Consider the following 24842-nt stretch of genomic DNA (forward strand, 5'->3'; position numbering starts at 1 on the left):
GCACCAACCGTTCCCACGCACCTCCCATGAAGGGTGCGCTCGGGGGAATGTAGCGCCACCGGATGAAATGGACTGATGACTCTTCTTGGATGGCTTCCTCGGCTGCTTTCTTCAGTTCGACGTCAGCACCTTTGAGGTTGGTGCCTTGGTCGGACCATAATTCCGTGGGACACCCTCTGCGGCTTATGAAGCGCCGCAGGGTCATTATGGCGGAGTCCGTGCTGAGGCTGCCGGCGATTTCTAGGTGGACAGCGCGCGCGTCGTTAGGCAGGTGAAGACCACTCCGTATCGCTTCTGGTGAGTGCGGCCCACTGTCACGGTCATAGGCCCGAAGTAGTCTAGGCCGGTGAACGTGAACGGTCGTTGATGATGCGCCAGCCTGCTCTGTGGATGGTTGCCCGTTGATGGCTGCGCCGGTCTTGCTCTTCGTAGGCGGCACAGCTGACACCTCTTCAGTTCACTGCGGACGGCGTGTCGTAGGCGCAACACCCACAAGTGTTGTCGCACCTCGTTCGTGGTGATCTCGAAGCCGCCGTGGTGAAGTTTCCGATGCACCCATGCGATGTATAGGCGCACCCAGGCGTGGTTTCCGTCGACGATGGGGGCTCTCGTTGCTCGGCTGACAAATCGGCGGCGGCCGCTATTCTCGATCGAAGTCGCAGAATGTCGTCGTTGTCTATGACGACCGACAGCTGTATGAGTCGACTGGATGACGGCAGCTGTTTCCCTTGTTTCAATACTGCGATTTCGTCGCCGAACGCCTCTTGTTGTATCGCGCGAATCCATAGCCGTCGCGCGCGATCTAGGTAGTGTGTGTCTATGGGGATGAAACACACAGATGGACTATTGTTGTTCTTGATTTTCATCTTCGTCTTCTCTCTATCGACTTTCTTCGTGCGGGTCCAAGTGGGGTCGGCGCTCTCTTTCTTCTTGTTCCTCTTTCGGATGGCGGTACAGCGTTGACTGGTCGGTCGCAGGAGGTCGATGAACTGCAACACCCGTGCTGAACTGCGAACAAGTTTCAACCAATTAGAAAAACGTGACGGATCGGGTAATGCTATAGACAACTGCGTCGCGTTCTGTAGCTTGTGTACGCGTTCTTCTCCCGTTTCCGCTTGACTATCGTCGCTCGTACTATCTTCACGCGGCCACTGTTCTTCGTTTTTGTCGAATTTCCTTTCGACCAGTTGGAGACGTCGCATTGCCGATTCATAGTTGTCCGGCGGCACAGGGTCGTCCTTCTTCCACAGTAACCCCGTCTCGTATCCTCCCGCCGGTAACGGACGAGTTTTCTCTTCTAAAATGCGTAGGGCGCGACGTTCTTCTTCATTGTAAGACCTCTTCGGTGCGATCCCCAGCGATTCGAGCGCGAAATGTTGCTTCATCATTTCTTCCATCGATTGTTCCTCTTCATGTGTCGTCACTATGTGGCTGATTCTGTGCACCTGCTGTCTTGTCCTGCCGCGACTCGTACCGTGCAGTACCCATCCCAGATCGGTGAGTGATGCGACCGGCTGCGTGTCGGATCCTCTTCTGACTTCGTGGGCCAGCAGTAGGTGCCAGTTGTCTTGCCCCAGCAGTACCGTCGGTTTGCCCTCTTCGTAGACCAGCTCCCTCTCTATGTCTTGTAGATGTGGACAGCCCTTGATGACGCTGTGTGGTACCGACTGCGGTGATAACTGCAGTCTGTCCATCGTCCGTGCCCCCACTGTGTATTCTTGTGAATTCCGCCCGCGGATCTTGAAGTGAACACGCGTCGATTGAGCTGCGTTGATCCGTGCCCCGGCCACACCTTCCATGTAGAATGGTGCGGGGGGACCCGTAGCACCGATTCGCTCCGCCACCGTCGTCTCGATGATGGTGCAAGTCGACCCGTCGTCCAGTAGCGCGTAGGTGTCGCACGTTCCCGTGGGACCGGTGACTCGTATCGGCAGGATCTTCAGGAACGCGATCTTGTCGTTTTCCCTTGCCGATGCGGTGACTGCGGCGGACTTGTCCTCGACGACGTGTGTCGTTACTTCATTCTCCGGCTGTTGTCGCGTGGTGTGCAGCAGAGGGTGATGAGTCTGCGTGCACTCATCCACTCCACATCTCTTGCTCTTGCAGGCGTGGCGAAATCTTCTTACTTTGAGGCAGCGGAAACACAGCCTATGAGTCTTCGCTAACTCCCATCTCGCCGATGTGTCTGCTTCCTTCATCGTCTTGCAGTCCGATGGAGCGTGTCCCTCTCGTCGACACATCGGGCACGGTGGTGTAGCGGGTTTCTCCTGCGTCGTGTATGTCTTCGCCGTCTTCCTAGGAGAGCGGACTCCCGCCGGTCTTCGGACGGTATCTCCTCGGCGGGGGCGAAGTTTCCACATCGTGCGGCGGTCCTTTGCAGGAACTGAGAGAGTGTTATGAGGTCCGGTTGTCCCTCCGGTTGGTCGTTGGCGAAATCGTAGTACTTGAAGCGTAGTACCGACGGCATCTTCTCTGTGACGTTTCTCACTATTTCTTCGTTGTAGAGGTAGTGACTCTTGTTCAGCGCTCGTATCGTGGCGACGACGTTCTGCACCTTGCTTGCGAAGAGGCAGACGTCTCTTGCGTTGTCCGAGAGTCGTGGTAGCGCGCGGAGTTTGTTCAGTTCGGCTGTGACGAGTGCTCCAGGGCGGCCGAACCTCGCGGCTAACATCTTCATTACTTCTTCTGCGGTCGTAGACCCGACGAATAGGGAGCGTGCCGCGTCCTTTGCGGCCCCCTTCAAACTTCTGCGCAGTCTTGCTAGGTTCTCTTGTTCTGTGAGTTGACTTGCGCTCTCTTCATAGGCCATCTTCCATGGTAACCACTCGCTCGACGATCCATTGAAGACTGGCAACTCGGTGACTCTTGACGCTGTGGAGGGCAGTATGTTGCGAGCGGCCATCTGCATGGCGATCGCAAACTCATTACAATCGATGCCCACCTTCAGCACCGGTTCTTCTTCTTCATCGACTGCATCGCTGCTGCTATCGTAGGAATGGCGGCATGTGGGTCAACGTGGCGTGCGTGGTCCCGGTGAAGTGCGTCGCTGCTCGGCCGTGGCGGCGGCGCTCTCGAATCCTCTTCAACGGGTCTCGATGGGACGAACCCCTGACGCTTGCCGGTGACTTCTTCTATCTCTGGTACATGCGGCTCCATCGTGAGTGCTAGCGTGCTTCGATGAACCCAATCCGACGTTCGTTCTCTTCTGACGGTAGCGTCGTCGTCTTCTATTTCCTCGTCGTCCTCTGATTCGGCTTCCAGGGCGGCGACACGTGCAGCAGCCAATTCCACCTCCTTTCGAAGTAGCTCCTCCCGTGCCTTGGCCAGAGCCTTCTTTTCTGCGAGGCCGTGGTGCGAACCGTGCGTGCCGTGCCGTGCTTCGGTTCCTTCTTCCTTGCTGTCTCCTCTGTCGTTCCTGTGGCTTCGGTAGTCTCCGTGGCTCCTGTGGTCGTCGTATCGCCGGACGTATTCGTAGTCGATGTGGTGGCGGCGGTAGACGACGTGGCAGCGACAGATGACGTTCTGACAGCCGCAGACGACGTGGTGGCAGCAACGGACGGCGTGGCAGCGACGGACAGCGTTCCGGCGGCCGTAGTCGACGTGGTGGCGGCGGACGTTGTGGCTTCGGTGACGGCGATTTTTTGTTGCGACGACTTCATGTTTCTCGTAGTCGGCATTTCAGCGATCCGGCTTCAGAATGGTCTTCCTCCAGCGATCCGGCTTCTCGATGTACCAACGGTGTTCCTCCAGCAATCCGGCTTCTCGAAGGACCACGATGAACGGTGTGGACTGCCGTTCGGTGAGCGTGGACTGTAGGGGCGTTGGTTCAGGCTGGAGTGAAACACAGGGATTACTATTCTGAAGCCTCCGGTACCGTCTGAAGAGAGTATTTTTTCTTCTTGTCCTATTTCTTCTCGAGTGTAGTGCGTCGCTGCCCGGAAGCGAATGCCGCTCGACGAGAGGCGGCCCATCTCCACACCCGCCCGCTCGCACGATAACATCTCCAACCCGCGCCAGCGATCTGCGCGAGCGGGACGGGGCGAGAAAGAACGAGACGCGTGTCTCTTCAGATCGGTACTCTATAGCGTTTATTTATTGCAATTTACAATTTCTTAATTCTATTTATTGTTACAATTTCTATTTCTATTAGTAGGTAATAATGACAACACACAAAGAAATACTTTATTTAACTTACACTATCTTAAATCTATGCAAATCTATATAAAATAACAGAATACAAAACGATTAACTAGGACTTAACAACTATAAATTACGATATATACAAATAATGTCGCGAACAAAGGGTGATTATTCTCTGTCAAAGTGATAGATGCAAGTTGACTTAATGGATAAGTCAGTGATACTTTTATGACATTAATGCGTGTTGCCACATTATTTTTAAAAATATTGCTTTTATAATTTAGGACGACTATTGTTAGGAAAACATTAGGGAAATGTGGACGAGAGATTTTTTTTTAGAATAGAAACATTTATTGCCAGTAAACATACAATATAAAATATTAAGATTTATAGACGTCTGCACGGGTACCTTTTTTAACACCATGAAGTTTGATAGTAAACTAGCTTTTACCCGCGGATTCATCCGCATGAACAGGATATGTTTTTTATCTTATAACATTGCTGATTTTTCTTTTTATATAATATAATGTTTTTCTTATATAATTGTAAATTTGTATACCTCGATAGATGGGGTTGATCATAGAGGACTTATATTGTTTTACCATCCATTGTTACCTATGTATCACAAAATAAATAAATAAAAATAAATAAATGTTCAGTGATCAGTATAAAAAAGGCTATATTCTTCTCCATCCCATATAGTATGGGTATAACGAATTTTATAGTGATTGATTTGGTCATCAGGGCGCTAGGAGGTAACAAAGACAAACAAACTTACATTTGTAATATTAGTCAGTACTAATATTCGAAATGAATAACAGGTTCTTCAAAATTGGGATAATGAGGTTTCCTCAGGATCGGTCACGCGCGCATAATGCCCCTGGCATTGCAGGCGGCTACGGTAACCGTTTATTATCAGATAGGCTGTATACTTATTTGAAACCTTAGTGGTATAAAAGAAAGGTTGTAAAAATTTACAGAGTACTCACCCGTGTACTTTGAAATGAAGTAAATATTTATCTTCCAGTCAACCTTGAGAACTCGAATCCTTTGCCTTGTACTTTTGCTTCGTCTATTTCTACTGCAAAAACTTCTAATGTATTCATAATGGTAATCCCTACTAACGGGGGGAAAGGGATTGTTAGCAATGAAGTTTGACAGCCCCATTGCTAGCAATATGCCCTATTAGGTCGACCTCCACCTGGTTCCCCCTGGAAACCATCGTGAACAATTGTTATTGAATTCGTCACGATGAGCCAACTGATCTGCTTCATCCTCACCTATCATCCTTCACTGGTGCTCGGCCAGCGTATCCCGATAGCGCAGGCGGGGTTCCTATTCCATTATTACCTGTTAAAAAAAAAAAACCCTGCTAACGATTTTGAAGTACGGTGGCGGAGATTTTATTTGTAATACGAAGAGGTGGGATGATTTTACTCTACTTGTAATTTATCGTTTCATATTCACTCCATTTAACCACCCACTAGTTATATAAGGACTTGGATGAGACCATCCACTTAAAACAACCAATTTACACCGCCTGTCTCCAGTTCAAGCATTTAGAATAGGTGTAATGTTATATCTTTCTATTTTTATTTATTTTATTTAAATATTACTACATACCAGAGAGAGATTTTGTACAAAAGTCAATTGCTTGGGTACTTCTGTCCCATTCGTGTTTCAACCGTGAAGTAGTTGTGTTTGCATGGCTGTGTTTCGGCTTGAAGGGTGGGATATGGCGTGAATTTACTGGGTACAGAGGAATAACACCTGAGTCCTCAATGGCAACTCATGGAGGGTATCATGAGCGAAACAGTATACTCTGTTATGTCCATGGTACTGTTCATGTGTATAGGCGACAGTTACCACATTCCGTCAGGTGGGCCGTCAGCTTGTTTGCCATTCTAAATTGCTTAAAAAAGACTTGAAATATTAGAAAAATGTTTACATATTTATTTAGTAATGATTAAAAGAAAATGTATCACAAATTACGGTATAATTTATTTCTTAAAAAAAATTACAAGTATTCTCTTAAATGAGAGATTATAACTGACTTTAAATTAATTATATTATAAATTTACCATAATTATACACTGCTTTTTATCCTAATATATTCAAATAAACCCGCCAGGTTATAGCTAGTTATTAGGTAACTTAAAACTAATTAATCGCCACTTAATACCTAAACCCACGCAAAACTTGTTGCACAGATACGGACACACCACATATAGCGATGATGATGAAACTATTGCTGATAGATAGCACTACAGATAATCATTTGTCATAATATTTGCATGATATCATTAGGATGCCTTTCACCCAAAAGATATTTGAGAAAAACTGCCATGTCATTTTATTTCGGCTCATTGATGTACAAAACATCCAAGATACATACTCTTATATGAAATTTACACATAAAACTGTTCTGAATGAAAATAAAAAAAAAAAATAACAATAGTTGTCATGGACTTATTTAAACAGATTTTTTTTTAATTGATGATAATGGAATGATAGGTGAGGATGAAAAGGCAGGTCAGTTAGCCCATCGTGATGAGTACACCTGGAATTCAGCACGATGGTTTCCAAGGGAGACCACGGGGAGGTCGACCTGTTAGGGTATATTGTTAGCAATAGGACTGATAATCCGCATTACTAACAATCCTTTCTCCCCCTTTAAACTGATATTATAATAAAGAGGAAATATTAGATTTTTTTGTCTATAATGGATAAAACATGGTACTGCTCATGTCTATAGGCGACGGTTACCACTTTCCATCAGGTGGGCCGTCAACTTGTTTGCCATTCTAAGTTGTATAAGAAAAAAAAACTTAAAGTTCTCTCACCATAGTAAACTATATTGGCCTTGAGGAACATACAGCCCGTATTTTATTTAAAAATTTAGAGACCTTCCATTTATATTTTCCCCGCGCAAAGTCGGGGCTGGTAGCTAGTTTGTAATTATATAAATATATACATCATCGTCATCTCAGCCATTATCCGACCACTTCTGAACATAGGCCTCTCCCACAGACTTTCATAAAGAGTATTATATATATATGTATAATTATAATTTAAGTTTGTACATAACAAAAACTGCGTATCTATATTTTATGCTCGTATTTTTACAAAATTTGTAAGAATTTTTCGATACATTTTATCAAAAATGTCATTCTTTAGCTAGACAGAAAAGAGTGCAATTTAGCTAAACACTGTCTATTTTAAACAGCTTTTTTTATATATCTAGAATTTGTATTAGGATAATGATTAAGAAACCTTAAAAGCAAAAAATCGATTCAATAACGATCAAAATATCCCATAAAATACACATAATAATCATATTGATAATCCTTTTTCACCTATATACTGATAAACACGTCGGTTAAAATTAAAAATTTTAAAAACAGCAAAGGCTCCAAAAATCCTACAAACAAATACCGCGAGTCGCCACATGCAACGGATAAATCTATCAGTCTCATGTGTGTGCGTGTAAATTGTCAGTGCGATATATATATATATATATATATATATATATATATATATATATATATATATATATATATATATATATTACCCTCTTATTCATAAAAATATCAAACCTCTCATAAACCTATTATTATAAATAAATTATTATATATTAGGTAAATTTAATATTGTATAATACTATTAATGTAAAAATGTTTGTATGTTTAGTTTTGAATCACATTTAAACGGATTTGAATAAAATTTGTTTCACGAGTAGAATATACCCTTAGATTATAAAGTATCTCCATTGAAATGTTTTCAGAAAAACGGGTCAACTTTTTGATACAAATTTACGTGATAAATAGTTACGAGTGATTCCTTTATAATGTCTGTATTTATTTTGTTTTATAATTTCTGCATCTTTTTAATGCATAAACACTCATTTTATTTATTAAATAATACATCAATGTATTATTTTATTCGTAAATATATAAAACTGATAAAAAAAATGATTCAGCTTTTTTCAAAACGGGCTAACTTTTTGTCAGCTAACTGTCAATTTGACAGTTAGCCGACAAAAAGTTAACCCGTTTTTGAGACTCGATGTTCTATCTATATAATCAAGGACTTTATATTACACAGAACAGTAATAAAGTTCCATCTTGATCTATTAAATAAATGTACCTACTTATTTAATAGATGAAGATGGTTTATTTTCAATGACCAAAAAGAAGTTTATGAAATTGATGGCACGCTCACGTCCTTTAGTGGGTTTGTCACGGAACTTTTTATATTTTTCTATCTTCACGCCACGTACTTTGATTGAGAGGCAGGCAAGGAGAAAGGAGAGCCAAGTGACAAAGACTTCTTTTTTTCCTTTTTTACTCTCGTCCATTTTTTGTTTTAAGTGAAAGGGTTTATTTTATTTATTTATTTATTTTTATTTATTCATTAGTACAAATATGTGTACACGGCGGACTTAATGCTAAAAGCAGTCTCTCCCAGTCAACCATAGGTTTACTCATGTGTTAATCCCATACAAGTTATATTAATATTAAAGTTGCAAAGTTATTATGCAAAAAAAAAAAAACACTTTAAATTATGTAAATAAATTTTTGACAAAATTCGATAGAAAGAGGTCTCCATACTTTGGATTGTTATGGATGACTGAAGTAAAATTTCATCTCTTCATTTCATCTCGTTAAAGAAGCTCTTAATTGTAATATTATAACAGATTTAATGTGAAATTAATTCGTGTTGAAAATAAAGTCCATTCTAAAGCAAAAATAAAACTTTAATTGAAACCGTTAGATGACCATTTTGGAGATGCATAATATTATTTTTTACCATTAATAAAATTGACAGTTTTCAATGGTAACACGCATAGTGCGCTGTTATTTTAACAAAATTTTTTCCTCTATTTTGTAATTTGCCATTTTTCACACTACAGCACGCCGCAGAAATAGAGAAGAAGCAGAATGAGTTGGAGAACAAGAAACTACTTGGGACTGTCGTGCAGTACGGCAGCGTGATACAACTGCTGCACGTCAAGTCCAACAAGTACCTCACAGTGAGTACTCTGACCATAATAGGTACAGTAATAGATTGGAAAATGCAAAATTTGCAGCGATATGCTTTGTTTCTATAGAACTTAGTGAAAATATAAACAAACTAATAATTAACTCGAGCGTAAGACAATCTGCTCATGTCAAGTAATTGTTTTTTTTTTTTTAAATCTATGTACACTGGTGTGTAGTGTCAATTCAAAGGTTAAGTATGAATATAACAGTGATATTACAGGGTACTGATACCTCCTTCATATGGTCCCGGCATAGAAAAGGCCATCCCTTCTTCTCCCGTGGGTGTCGTAAGAGGCGACTAAGGAATATCGTTATTATATATAATAATAATATATTTATTTATGTATCCTCACAAACAACTTAATATATATATATATATATATATATATATATATATATATATATATTGTGTTTCTTAAATTAGATTATTATTGATATTATTACTCTTCATCATCTTGAGGGGGTGGGGATGGGGGGGTGTTTGCCAGTAGTTGCCGTAGTAAGCGAGATGGCAACCGCAGTTAGGCTTTGGTGATGTATTAAAAAGAACGCTGCTGCCCTTCCCTCGTCCATGAAGTTCCCTAAGTTGCCTCTTAAGGTACTCACGGGAAAGGAAGTGTTGGCCAATTCTATGCCGGGACTCTAGTACTCTCTAGTACTTCAATAAACATATGAATCTTTGGTTGCAGGTTAATAAAAGACTACCAGCGTTGCTAGAGAAAAATGCAATGCGTGTTCATTTAGATGCGAATGGGAATGAAGGATCGTGGTTTTATGTAATGCCCTTTTATAAATTGCGATCGACTGGTAAGTATTGTATATCAATGTCATCACCATAATAACGACACGGAATTAATAATTCACAATGAGATCTCGTATCAGGGCGTCGCCCTTGAACTTGATGGGACGTATTGCTAGCAATGGGGCTGTTAATTTTCATTACTAACAATCTTTTCCCTTGTCTCTTTCTTTCTCTCTCTTTCTCTCTGTGCGTTTATATGTGTTTGTGTGCGTGCATGCGTGCGTGCGTGCGTGCGTGCGTGCGTACGTACGTGCGTGCATGAGAATGTGTGTCCGTGCATGCGTGGGTGCGTACGTGAGAGTGTGTGTCCGTGCGTGCGTGCGTATGTGTGTGTGTGTGTGTGACAAGAATATAAAGATACCGTTAAAAATAGATATAAATTTTAAAAATATATTCCTCTACTTATTTACCCCGCATGAAATTTGGTGTGAAGTTACATTAAATATCTGTTTACAGGGGACAATGTGGTGGTTGGGGACAAGGTGATAATGAACCCCGTAAATGCCGGTCAACAAGTCTTACACGTATCGCATAATCATGAGTTACCTGACAACGCTGGCTCTATGGAAGTGAGTACAAAATTGAACATATTGTAAAATAGGTGTAACACCTAAATGTAATTTCTCTGAATGCGCAATGATTAACTAGTAGAGAACACGATCCGGGGGTTAAATGTATTTAATATAAAAATCTATACTCAATATGCATATTGATTATAGATTTTTTTTTAAATCAAGCATGCAGTTTGCCTGATGTTTTTTTAATATATGATACGATAATACCATGGCAACCCCATCTGCGTTATCTGTTTTCACTGGTGCGGTACATTTAATAACAATGTCTCTGACTATCACATTATATTAGGGATATTTGTCATGGGTACTGCTGTCCCATCTGTGTTTCTATTGGGAAGCTGCTATGTTAGCACAGCTGTATTACGGTTTGAAGCATGGGATTTAGCTATAAAATTGCAGAGTATGGAGGTATAACATTTTAGTATTCAAGAATGGCATGGCACCCACCATGGGCATTGCAATTTATTTTGTGATATCCGTTGTGTTGTTCATGTCTATGATAGTTACCACTTTCTATCAGGTGAACTATCGACTTATTTGGCAAATATTTAACTAGTTGTTATGGAAGTCCATATTACTGGTATTGTGATTAGGATTATTTCGTATATTTCCGCTACCATCAGTGTGTGTGTGACTGCTAACACTCGAAGATTGACTACCGCTATTACTACCAGAAGTTCCACAATTAAAAAAAATTAAATAAAATTAAACAAAATAATTTTAATAAAATAACCAGCTTCTTTCGTATTGTAAAAAATATTAAAAAAAAAAGTAGGGTTCAAAGTCGTGACTATATATTTCTTTTTCAGGTAAACGTAGTGAACTCGTCAACGTCATGGAAGGTGACACTGTTCCTCGAGCACAAGGAGAATCAGGAGGAGATCCTGAAGGGCGGCGACGTGGTGAGGTTGTTCCACGCGGAGCAGGAGAAGTTCCTCACCATGGACGAGTACAGGAAGCGGCACCACGTGTTCCTGAGGACCACCGGTCGGTCCAGCGCCACAGCCGCCACCAGCAGCAAGGCGCTGTGGGAGATCGAGGTGAGGGCCTGGAAACTCGAAGGTTGAGTAATTCTATTGAGTAGTTAAGATTTGAATATAAATATATGTATTAGATCTGGTCGTGTAGTTCCGGCATAGAATAAGCCACCTCTTCCTTTCCCGTGGGTGTCGTAAGAGTCGACTAAGGGAGGGCGAGAGATGAGCAGCAGCGTCCCTCTTAAAACATCTTTAAATTCTTAACTACGGTTGATAATCCGCCTGCCGAGCTTGGCAACTACTAGCAAAACCTCCCTTTTAGCGGAAGCCTATGTTCAGCAGAATTAAATTCCCATAATCTCCTTTTACGACAGTCACGGGGTGACCCATTCTATGCTGGGACCACACGGCGATGTTTTTTTTAATTAATAACTATATGATGCTATGTGTTGTGTGTAAATGGAGAAATTATAATTTATCCGAGGAATACCAGTCCCATTGGTAACAATATATGCTATCAGGTCGACCTCCCCGTGGTCCCTCTGGAAACCACCCTGCTGAATTCCAAGTGTATTCATCACTATCATCCGGGGGGAAAGGGATTGTTAGTAATAGGATCTAACTGAACCATTGCAAGCAATACACCCTATCAGGTCGACCTCCAAGCGGTTTCCCCTAGAAACCATCGTGTTTAATTCTAATGAAGTTCGTCACGATGGGCTAACCGATCTGCTTTCATCGTCACCTATCATCCCTCACTGATGACCTGCTGTTGTATACCGTTAGCGCAGGCGGGGCTACCATTCCATTATCAACTTTTAAAAACTGAAATTCATCAGGTGGTTCAACACGACCCGTGCCGCGGCGGCGCCGGCCACTGGAACTCGCTGTTTCGTTTCAAGCACCTAGCTACCGGCCACTACCTGGCTGCTGAGTCATGCGTCAGAGCACAGTGAGTATTATGCTGTTTGAATATTTTGGCCAAAGTCGGTACCGCGCCGTCTCTATATAGGTTTTTTTTTTATACGACTTAGAATGGCAAACAAGCTGACGGCCCACCTGATGGAAAGTGGTAACCGTCGCCTATAGACATGAGCAATACCATGGACATAACAGAGTATACTGTTTCGCCCATGATACCCCCCATGCGTTGCCATTCCTGAGGACTCGTGTTATTTGTCTGTACCCTGTAAATTCACTGCCATATCCTCCCACCCTTCAAACTGAAACACAGCCATGCAAACACAACTGCTTCATGGTTGAAACACGAATGGGACAGAGGTACCCAAGCAAACGACTTTTGTACAAAGTCTCCTATTGTATTTGCTCATTTCGATATCACCTATATCGGATATCTATTTCGATCTAGTTCTACATTATGATATTAGAAATTGAATAACCGATATTTAATATATTCTTTACTAGCTGTGTCCCACGACTTCGCTCACATGAATCAGTTAGTACATAGAATGTCCTATGTGCTGAGTTAGGATGTAATCTACCCGTGTATCAAATTTTCGCCGTGTGTACCACAGCATAGAATGGGCTGCCCCTTTCTTTTCTGTGGGTATCGTAAGAGATGACTAACGGGGGGCGAGGGATGGGCAGCAGCGTTCCTGGTACTGCTCATGTCTATAGGCGACGGTTACCACTTTCCATCAAGTGGACCGTCAGCTTGTTTGCCATTTTAAGTTGTATATAAAAAAAAATTCCCCCTGGAAACCATTTTAATTGTTTTTTTTTTTATGAATTCATCACTATGGGTCATGATCTGCTTTCATCCTCACCGATCATCCCTCACTGGTGCCCTGCCAGTGTATATCGATAGCGCAAGGGAGGTCACCATTCCATTCTCTATTAAAAAAAAATAAGTTCTGTATATGCCACTACTAACACTCCCCACCTCTAATTTTTATTTATTTTTAAGTTTTTTTTTTTTTGATGGGTGTAAATGGAATGGTAACCCCGCCTGCGCTAACGGGATACGCTGGCGGAGCGCCAGTGAAGGGTGATAGATGAGAATGAAAATGGGCCAGTTAGCCCATCATGATAAATTCATCAGGAATTAACCATGATTGTTTCCAGGGGGAACCGCGAGGAGGTCGACCTGGTTGGTTTTATTACTAGCAATGAGATTCTGTCTTCATTACTAATAATCCCTTTCCCCCCTTTAAGTTAATATTACATCTGGAATCAACAGTTTATATCTATAATAAATAAAAATATTATGTTTACACCGTACATTAGCCAATTACAGATTCCCAATTTGTACACCAGACAATATTATGCTTATTTTTGGAGGGTAGGTTAAATTAAATAGAAAAAAAAAATACAAAAATAAAATCTACGGAGATTTAGTAGTTACTAGTTGTCCGTGTGGTCGGTCCGCAGGGAGGCGGCCCCGGTGGCCGGGGAGCCGGCGTACCAGCTGGTGTCGGTGCCGCACTCGTCCGAGATCGCGACGCTGTTCGAGCTCGACCCCACCACCATGACGCACTCCGACGCACCGGTTCCACAGAGCAGCTATGTCAGGTAAAAAGAGGCTTTTATAATGTAATCCGCCATCTTGTCGCTGCGGCTATTTTAAAATGATGTCGAATCTCTTTTAATATGATAGCCATGTTAACCGCCATCTTGTGACGGCGGCCATTTTGAAAGTATTACAATATTAGGTATCTTAGTATGTTATTATATTTTCACCAGAACTAAAGATGTATAGATAATTTTAAAAATATCTCTTTTGAGGAACTGATAAAAGGCAGTTCCTTATTGATCCTTCGGACTATATATTACTGAATTTTATTACAGATTGCAACACTTATGCACGCACACATGGGTACATTCTACATCAATACCCATAGACAAGGACGAAGAGAAACCTGTCATGTCTAAGGTAATATCTCATTATTTCTCTAATAAATGCTTGTAATAGGAACATAAAAGAAGAAAAATTGGTGTAAATTTATTTTTATATGTTTATTTAAATCTGGCTACTGTAGACTTATGAATTTCAGTATTTGAGTTCTTTTTTCTTTACGAGAAATGAAAAATGTAAGAGATAATGTAAGCACAGTTGGAAATGTTGTATTCAATCATGACAAATGTTAACAGCAAATTTGTTTTATCTAATATTATTGATGCCCACCGATCACTTTCTACCATTGCTATCGACGGGGAGTTCACCCCCGTACCTTAGAGCTTAGATGGTCGCGTACAGTGCGATTTCAGAGACGTGTTCTACCACGAATGCTCAGGTTATGGAATAAGCTCCCTGTCGAGGTTTTTTGAAAAGACTACAGCATGGGGTTTTAAAAAAAAGGTATAAAGAGGTTTCATCAGGATCGGCAGCGCGCATGTAATGCTCCTGGTATTGCAGGCGTTCATAGGTTACTGTAACCACTTACTATCAAGTAGGCCATACCCTAAGATATGAGGGTGAACTCTTTGTCGATGGGGAGCTGAAAGAGCGAAATACTATTCCCTCTTCCAGGTGGGCTGTTCAATAGTGAAGGAAGACAAAGAGGCCTTCGCACTAATATCCGTCTCGCCGAGCGAGGTGCGAGACCTAGACTTCGCGAACGATGCGTGCAAAGTGTTATCGGTCTTGTCGACTAAGCTGCATCACGGGAATATAGAACATAATGAGAGGAAGTAAGTTTTACAATTGCGTGCACCACTAATTAAGAGACAACAGCTTATAGTTTATATGTGATTAGTGTCCTTATATTCGCGAAATTTATTGGACAAAAGGTTACCAAGTCTCATAAGGTAAAAGGGGGAACGCTATAGTGTTTTACAGGGGAAGGTAAGGCCTGGATTAGTGCGTCCTACAATGAAATTAATGCCAAATTATCTAAAATTGATATAGTGTATGATAATTCGAATTCCTACAGGAATAAATTGCTGAAGCACTTTTATACAACAATCTAATGAAAATTAACTCTAATTATCATAATATATATTTTTTTAATATTTTTTAATTCAATTCACTCATAATCGTATTTTCTGATATTGCTCACAACTTGGGTTACATGTTTGTTTTTATTATTTACTTCATTTTCCCGCACTGTATAACTATGTTAAAGTGAATGCTGTGAATACCTATAATAGACGTGTGCATTAATATTCTATTATATTTAATGTTTGTTATACCTATATGTTATAATGCAATATGCTGTTGGTGTTCCTTAAATAAATAAATAAGGTGCTGCAGTCAACACGTTACGTAACATTATTTTTTATTTAAATAATAAAACTAGAATTAAGCTCTCCCAAGTTGACAACACTTTCCGTTTATGTTTTGCGAGGAGGCCATCGACTGTATTGTACATCATTTACACACATACATTTTTATTTTGTCTTCGTTGTCAGTATTCGTTAATGCTGTAACTTTTAAGTAAAAATGGTCGCTTGGCTGTTACGTAATGTTTAGTGATGAGGGAGGGGGGAGGGAGGATAAAAATCTTCCAATATTGCCTTTCGTAATATTTAAGCGTCCCCCAAGAGATAGGTGTTATAGTGACAAATACAAATAAATACAAATACAAAGACTTTATTGTGGATCATAGGTTAAATTAAGGTATTACATGAGTTAAATAGTATCTCCATGTCCTGCTATATAAGCGTACAATATATGGAACAGTTAACAGTATACAAAACATAACATTTACATAAAATTATACAGTGAAACAAAATATATTTATATGAGACATTATTTGTGAGATACATTATATTATGTATTATTTCCAGGGCGCTCACATGCCTCCTCCAGGACATAGTGTATTTCATAGCGGGCTTCGAGAACGAGCCCAACAAGTCGGAGGCACTGGACCTGGTGGTTGAGAACCCCAACCGGGACCGGCAGAAGTTGCTGCGCGAGCAGTACATACTGCGGCAGTTGTTCAAAATACTACAGGTGCGATAGAGATAGCAAATATCCTGTTCAAAAATGTACACACATAATATATAGTTTATTATTTAGAAATAATTAATATTATCGGTTAATTTTGTTACAAACAAAAAATAGAATTATTTCCTCTACAATGTCAGTGTTGTAATACCAGAGGGAGACTTTGTACAAAATTCGATTGCTTGGGTACCTCTGTCCCATTCGTGTTTCAACCGTGAAGCAGTTGTGTTTGCATGATTGTGTTTCGGTTTGAAGGGTGGGATATGGCGTGAATTTACTGGGTACAGAGGAATAACACCTGAGTCCTCAGGAATGGTAACGCATGTGGGGTATCATAGGCGAAACAGTATACTCTGTTATCTCCATGGTACTGCTCATGTCTATAGGCGACAGTTACCACTTTCCATCAGGTGGGCCGTCAGCTTGTTTGCCATTCTAAGTTGTATAAAAAAAAAGAATAACATCTGAGTCCTCAGGAATAGCAACGCATGGGGGGTATCATAGGCGAAACAGTATACTCTGTTATGTCCATGGTGCTGCTCATGTCTGTAGGCGACGGTTACCACTTTCCATCAGGTGGGCTATCAGCTTGTTTGCCATTCTAAGTTGTATAAAAAAAAAACACTAACCCAATTCATTTTTACGCGTGGTTGGTTCAGGCAAAACCCTACGTTACAGCTAGTAATATTGATTTACAGGGTCCATTCCAAGAGACGTCAGAGGGCGAGCCGTTCTTGAAAATCGAGGAGCTGTACGACCCTCGATACGCCCCCTATAAATACATTTTCCGGCTGTGCTACAGAATACTGCGGCTCAGCCAGCAGGACTATAGGAAAAATCAAGTGAGTATAGTGTGATAAAATTATCTTTTTACTCAAAATAGAAGGAGACAATCTTCGAACAAATAGCAAATTTATCTATCAGTAGATTCGTTATCTCCACCGTATACATGAGAAAGAATAAGATGCAAGACGTTGCTGTATCTTACTACTTCGTGTCCGTGGTGATATATATATATATATATATATATATATATTGTTCATGTCTATAGTCAACGTTTACCACTTTCCATCAAGTGGGCCGGAAGCTCGTTTGGCATTCAATATTACATAAAAAATATTTTACAGAAATATATCGTTTATAAACTCCTAGTATGAGTTATTATTCATACATACCTTGGTGAATATAAATAAATGGCTTATTGGTTATAACATAATTAAAACAAAAGAAACCTGTTTCAGGAATACATAGCGAAGCACTTCGGTTTCATGCAGAAGCAAATAGGCTACGACATTCTGGCAGAGGACACCATCACAGCTCTCCTGCACAACAACAGGAAGCTGCTCGAGAAACACATAACCGCGTCTGAGATAGAAACATTTGTTGGTTTGTATACAATATTTGTCTATTGTTCGAACTTAAACATACTATACAACGCCATCTAGTTCCAAACTAAGAACTTGTACTATTTATTTATTTAGGCACAGTAACAGTAATACAATTTACATTACATTGACTGTAATAAGCTTTATAACTAAGTTATTGTTTTAAAATTGTATACCGTTAATTGCTACGCACAGCTATGAATACATTAAATATTTTATTTTATCAATATACACATATACATAGAAAATAACCAAACGATTACAAACAAACATATTAATGTATAAAAATGTTAATTCGTGACAATAAAATTGTGTGGAATCAAACCCGCAATAACACACGTATTCAATTCTATTATAATGGAATAAAGAAATTCACATATATATATATATATATATGAACTCTAAAAACATTACACTCTTTTTTTAAGCAATTGTGTAAAAGTTCAAATGATTCCCAGGACTAGTCCGCAAGAATATGAAGACGTGGCAGTCCAGGTTTCTAGACTACCTGAGCGATTTATGTATTTCTAACAAGAAGGCCATTGCGGTCACCCAAGAGTTGATCTGCAAGAGCGTGCTCTGCGCCAACAATTCGGACATACTCATCGAGACCAGGTGACTATTATTATACTGTGACGCCTATGAGAGATAACCTTCGTGTGTTGTCATTACTGAGAACCATTATACTGGGCCTCCATACCAAGTAATTTCAATACCATTTCTCGGCCTTCAAATTGAAACTCACAATATGCTAGCACTACTGGTTGGCTGCAAAAATAAGAGTGAGGCAGAAATGCCTAAATAATCTACTTTTATATAGTCTTCTTCTAGTATTTATTTAATTTGAAACAAGAAAAATAAAAATAAGGTATCGACTCAACATGCACATTTTACCCTTGCCTGTACAAAACTTTGATCCTTCAGTCCCAGATTATCTCCGAAAGAGATTTCACTTCATCCCCGTGATCCCTGTGTGCGTAAGTCGTCTAAAATATCATACTTAGGAATTACCTATCCACAACTCCCACTCCTATATCAAATCTCATCACACATCACAGCGCAAGCGCAGTGCAAGCTTCTAAACTCTAGAATTCCCTCCCAAATAATACCATAATGGGGCAGACCGACCATGCCTTCAAAGTTATATATATATATATATATATATATATATATATATATATATATATATATATATATATATATATATATATATATATATATATATATATATATATATATATATATATATATATATATATATATATATATATATATATATATATATATATTATTATATATATTTTTTATTTTATTATATATTTATTACTTATCATATTATTTTGGCACCATATATGTTATTCTTTATATACAAATTCAATAGACACTATTTCCTTCCGGGTTCTCAAGGATGACTGAAAAAAATGCCATTAAGGCATAAGTCCGCCTGTATACATTTTTGTTATAACCTTATATCTATATTATAAGTGAATGCACAAAGACATATAAATAAATAAAATTAATACTGCGCGTATCAATAAAAATCTCTTATTAATAACATATTATATATTCAACCTGTTGTTGTAATATACTCTTTGATACAGAATCCTTCTGTTACTTAGAGTTATTAAGGATACTCGGGGACATTTGTTACTTGAATGAATGAATGAGTATACTTTATTTGCATTATACAATATAGGAAATAAACAAGACAATTTACAAACACAACGATACAATTGTATAAGTACAGTGAGGCGGTCTTATTGCTGAGAGCAATCTTTTCAAGACAACCTTAGGGCAATGGACTAATTGTTGTACAAGTAGATATGATAGTGTTTTATAATTGAAAAAGCATATTTTGCAAATTAAAAAAATATAAAAATTATATACATATATACCCACATATATGCATACATTACTTATTATTTTATTAAATATTTTATTTTAGATTGGTCTCAACGAAATACGAAAAGGGAAATACGTTAGATCCGGATGGTAATAAATATACAGTAGAAGACGAAGTCATATTGCTGTGGAACAATAAAAAGGTAAGATACACTTGTATATGTAGGTATCGTAAACTATGCTTGTTTACAGGAAATATACCTAAATGTGCCTTACATGTTTGACAGTTATTTAAAAAATATCATAAGTCATTTCTACAACAGTAGTGAATCAAAATGGCATTGTATTAAATTCTTCTTTACTAAAAAAAGAAAGAAAGTAAGGAATGAAAGAAAGGGAAAGAAGAAAAGAATAAAGGAAGGAAGGGAGGAATTAAGGATTTCTTCCTTAATTTCTCCCTTCCTTCCTTCCTTCCTTTCTTTCTTCCTTCCTTCCTTTTTTCCTTCCTCTTCCTTCCTTCCTTCCTTTCTTCCTTCTTTTCTTTCTTCCATCTTTTCTTTCTTCCTTCCTTCCTTCCTTTCTTTCTTTCTTTCTTCTTTCCTTTCTTTCTTTCTTTTTAGTTTTTTTATAAACTTGGCGCGTCCAGGTGTAAAATTAGTATGAAAGGCTGATTGTAACATCGCTCGCTAGTGCTTCGCCAGTGTAGAATGTTTGCGATAAATTCCAATTAAATAAAGGAAAATACCCGTGGTGTGCAGAATTCCCGGCTGCTGTCGGAGCTGGCGGCGGAGGCGCGCGCGGACGCTAACTGCGAGTCGGCCGCCATCCTGGACTACTACCGCCACCAGCTCGACCTGTTCTCCAACATGTGCCTCAACCGCCAGTACCTAGCGCTCAACAGCCTCTCGCCGCAGCTGCACATACATCTTATACTCAAGTCAGTACATCCTTTCCTCCTTTTTTTTTATACAACTTAGAATGGCAAACAAGCTGACGGCCCACCTGATGGAAAGTGGTAACCGTCGCCTGTAGACATGAGCAGTACCATGCACATAACAGAGTATACTGTTTCGCCCATGATACCCCCCATGCGTTGCCATTCCTGAGGACTCAGGTGTTATTCCTCTGTACACACTGTTGAAACACGAATGGAACATAGGTACCCAAGCAATCGATTTATAGACAAGTCTCATAGTGTCTCATAAGAGACATTGCGGTCGATTCTGAAGCTCCATTTATCTAATCTAATATTTTAATTTGACAGTTTCGTAAAATAACTGTTTTATTAAATATCAAACCCAAAATTTATAATAATTTTGATTTAAAGCTATTAGATATTTAATTAATATTTTTCAATATATTACCCATCCCTACTTGTTACCTAAAGATTCCAATATGTGTAACGCCCCGTCTAACGTACTCATATTCCCGTGTCGTGTGTCGACAGGTGCATGTCCCAAGCGGACCTGTCATACGAATTACGCGCGTCGTTCTGCCGGCTGATGCTGCACCTCCACGCTGACCGGGACCCTCAGGAGCCCGTAACGCCAGTCAAGTATGCGCGCCTCTGGACGGAGGTCGCCGACAACATCCACATACAGGAGTGAGTTGTGCTGTTTATACGATTACTATTTCCCCCCAAAACATGTTTTTAACCGACTTCAGAAAAAGAAGGTCTCAAGTCGGTTGCAATCTATTGAAAATGAAAATCCGTTTAATGATTTAATTTTTATATTAAAATAACTGGATTTGCCATGACTGAAACCTGTTTTTTATTTGTGGAACAAAGTCTTAAATTATTTCAATACATAACAATGGAATAGTGAATAATAGTAACCCTGTCTATATTATTTAATGTTAGTATCACTGATGGGGTACTAGTAAAGGATGAGAAATAAGGGATGAAGTTTTTTTTTAATACATGATAAAGGAATGATAACCCCGCCTGCGCTAACAGTATACGCTGGTGGGGCACCAGTGAGTGGTGATTGATGAGGATGAGAGCAAGTCAGTTAGCCCATCCTGATGAATTCAACTAGAATTAGCCACGTTGGTTTTGCAGGGGGAACCAACGTGGCTTATTCTAGTTAAAGCTAGTAATGGGTCTGTTTGACCCCTTTATTGTCAATCAGTTAGCCCATCATGATGAATATACCAGGAATTCAGCACGATGGTGTTTCCAAAGGGGACCATGTGGAGGTCAACCTGACAGAGTATATTACTAGCAATGCGACTGGTACTTCGCATTACTAACAATCCAAGATTTGGCTGTGATATCAAAAAGAAATTTTAATTTTAGAGAATCGATCTTAATACTTTTTAAAAACTAACTAAAACTTTTTATTGATTTAAATTATTTATTTATTTATTCTTTTGAATAGTTACCAATGCGTGAAAGGTGGTCCGGACGCGAGCCGCGAAAAAGTGAAGGAGCAGTTTGCATCCACGATACGTTTCGTGGAGAACTACTTGTGCAACGTGGTGACCCGTACGTGGTATTTCAGCGACCACGACCAGAACAAGCTCACCTTCGAGGTCGTCAAGTTGGCCAGGGAGCTAATATACTTCGGCTTCTATAGGTAATAACTGTAATAACGCAGCGTGTATATGTTGCTGTAAAGCAGCTGCCCACTTCGAGAATAAATTACTTTTTAGCGTCCCCATTTTTTTACCTACTTAAAAACCGCTATTACTTCAAGATTTTTTTTTTACACAACTTAGAATGGCAAACAAGCTGACGGGCAACCTGATGGAAAGTGGTAACCGTCGCCTATAGACATGAGCAGTACCGTGGACATAACAGAGTATACTGTTTCGCCCATGATACCCCCCATGCGTTGTCATGTAAATTCACGCCAAAAATATCAATATCAACAATTCACCCCCCAAACCTCTACACAATGCCTCCATTTTTTTTTCTGTCTTTTACCGCCCTGCAGGCCTGCAGCGCCCACAAGGGGGCGTTATCGCCTATATTGGGAAAGGCTACTGTAAAGCAACAATTGCCCGTACATAGAAAAATCTTAGATTTCATCATCATCATCATCATATCAGCTTTTAATTGTCCACTGCTGGACATAAGTCTCCCCCTAGGGAGGTATTGCTAGTAATTTCCTTACTTGGCAGGTGGATTGACAATCGTAGTTAGGCTTTGGAGATGTTTTAAGAGGTACGCTGCTGTTTTTTTGTTTTTTGATGAGTGAAAAATATATGGTATGGTAACCCCGCCTGCGCTAACGGGATACGCTACCGGAGCACCAGTGAAGGGTGATAGATGAGAATGAAAACAGGCCAGTTAACCCATCATGATGAATTCATCAGGAATTAACCACAATAGTTTCCAGGGAGAACCGCGAGGAGGTCGACCTGATTGGGTATATTGCTAGCAATGGGATTCTCAGTCTCTATTACTAACAATCCCTTTTCCTCCTAAATTTCTTTATTTACATCAGAGATGTGGTAAATTAAAAAAAAATTGATATTTTATTGAGACATGTTTAGTGGATGATTTCTCGTAGTCTTGGTCAGAAAGGTAGGTTATGTTAGATTGTGTTTTGGCAAACTGGCAAAACTCCCCTTATGGGGAAGGCTTAGGCTAAGGTCAGCAGTGAACAGTTAACGGCTAAAATATTTTTTTTTTTATTTTTTATTTTTTTATCTTTATTTGGTCTCCCAGCAATTGTTACACTGATAAGATTTAATATTAAAATTACTGTCTATTTATACTTAGTGTACAATCATTTTAAAGGAAACACAGCGTGCTAATTAACAAATAAACAATAATATGGTATAACAATCTCTTGAAGTATTTGACATTGGTATAGTTTTTTGGATTCAATAGATGATTGCTTCACATAAGTTTTAGCTATTCAAATTAACTGCAATGCTTTCCTATAGAAATCCCCTTCTGTATCGACGTGAATATCCAAGTGTTGCTCGCAATCATTCAAAAGCTTGCAAAGACGTGGTACAGTGGAGTTGGCACCAAGAAGAGTTCTACGGAACGGCATGGACATTTACCCGATATCCAATTATACGGACCAAATATAAAAAGAGTGCATAAATTTAAATACCCAGGGCACTATGTTACTGATGACCTTAAAGATCAAACTGATGTCGAAAGGGAGCGTAGGGCATTGGCTGTTAGATGTAACATGTTGGCTCGTAGGTTTGCTGGTTGTAGTGAAGTAAAAATCACACTCTACAAAGCATATTGCCAAACATTCTACACGAGCAGCCTGTGGGTCAACTGCACGCAGGCCTCACTCAAGTGCCCTACGAATCCAGTACAATAATAGTTTTAGAATGCTGTTGGGGCTGCCTTGCTTTTGTAGCGCTTCTAGCATGTTTGCTCAATCTCGCGTAGATGATTACTGCGCTATAAGGAGAAAGAGAACTGCATCATTGCTACACAGGGTTAGGGCAAGCACCGACAGCATTCTAAAAGTAATAGGCGAGAAATGTAATTGGCTTATGATTGGGCATTTCATTCAGATGCTGATCTAGTCGGCTGGGTCACATCTGAGTGAACTGCTTTAATTAATTTGCTTTTCTTTTTTTACTAATATAGTTTGCAAGAAAATTGTTACTAACAAAATGGACCAAATTGTAGTCTGAATAATAAAGTATATTATTATTATTGGACTGATGTAACTACGGGTACTAATGGGGGGAGGGATAATGGAGTTAACAACCATTTTAATTTTGATCTCGAGGATATATGATTCTTTTCTGCATAACCAGCTATACTTTGCCAATTTGTTTTCTTATATAAGGTTCTTGTTCAACAGCTTTAGCGATTTACTCCGTCTAACGAAGACCCTGCTGAGTATACTGGATTGTGTCACAGCTATGGACCTACTCAACGAAACAAACGCCCTTTCCGGGGAGGTTGAATGTGAGTATGTTGAGTGTAAAAAGAATAGAAATATCGAGTTTTTATTGATAAGTACTTATTGGGATGTTTTGTCACTTTCTTTCACGTTGAGTGTATATTGCAAAAGAAAAAGACAACAACGGTAACAATATATACTATTCATTCATTAAAAGAATAAATAGATTATTACTGGCCAGTACTTACAATTTTATTAGTGGCCAGTTCGTGAACATAATATATTACAACTAGTTCAGTAAAATGTTTAGAAAAAGAAAAAATAATATCTTAAATTTG

At 39.8% G+C, this 24842-nt stretch overlaps 1 protein-coding gene across 1 annotated transcript in view; it reads left to right on the top strand.

Moving 5' to 3' along the window:
* Positions 1-8989: 8989 nt before the first annotated feature.
* The window catches only part of LOC113510486 (inositol 1,4,5-trisphosphate receptor), a gene marked incomplete at its 5' end in the record, with an annotated part of 65812 nt that continues 49959 nt past the window's right edge, over positions 8990-24842 (top strand). The window contains 17 exons of the mRNA XM_052895003.1: positions 8990-9172; positions 9872-9989; positions 10441-10553; positions 11369-11599; positions 12376-12488; positions 13928-14068; positions 14345-14429; positions 15027-15187; positions 16286-16451; positions 17144-17287; positions 17687-17831; positions 18289-18445; positions 19776-19875; positions 20431-20609; positions 21120-21275; positions 22054-22251; positions 24463-24569. Of these exons, the coding sequence (XP_052750963.1) occupies positions 8990-9172; positions 9872-9989; positions 10441-10553; positions 11369-11599; positions 12376-12488; positions 13928-14068; positions 14345-14429; positions 15027-15187; positions 16286-16451; positions 17144-17287; positions 17687-17831; positions 18289-18445; positions 19776-19875; positions 20431-20609; positions 21120-21275; positions 22054-22251; positions 24463-24569 (2497 nt within the window). The remainder of the gene's footprint in view (positions 9173-9871; positions 9990-10440; positions 10554-11368; positions 11600-12375; positions 12489-13927; positions 14069-14344; positions 14430-15026; positions 15188-16285; positions 16452-17143; positions 17288-17686; positions 17832-18288; positions 18446-19775; positions 19876-20430; positions 20610-21119; positions 21276-22053; positions 22252-24462; positions 24570-24842) is intronic.

This window comes from Galleria mellonella, unplaced genomic scaffold (assembly GCF_026898425.1).
Source record: "Galleria mellonella isolate WM207_F2 unplaced genomic scaffold, CSIRO_AGI_GalMel_v1 utg261, whole genome shotgun sequence".
In the NCBI taxonomy this organism is placed as follows: Eukaryota; Metazoa; Arthropoda; class Insecta; order Lepidoptera; family Pyralidae; genus Galleria; species Galleria mellonella.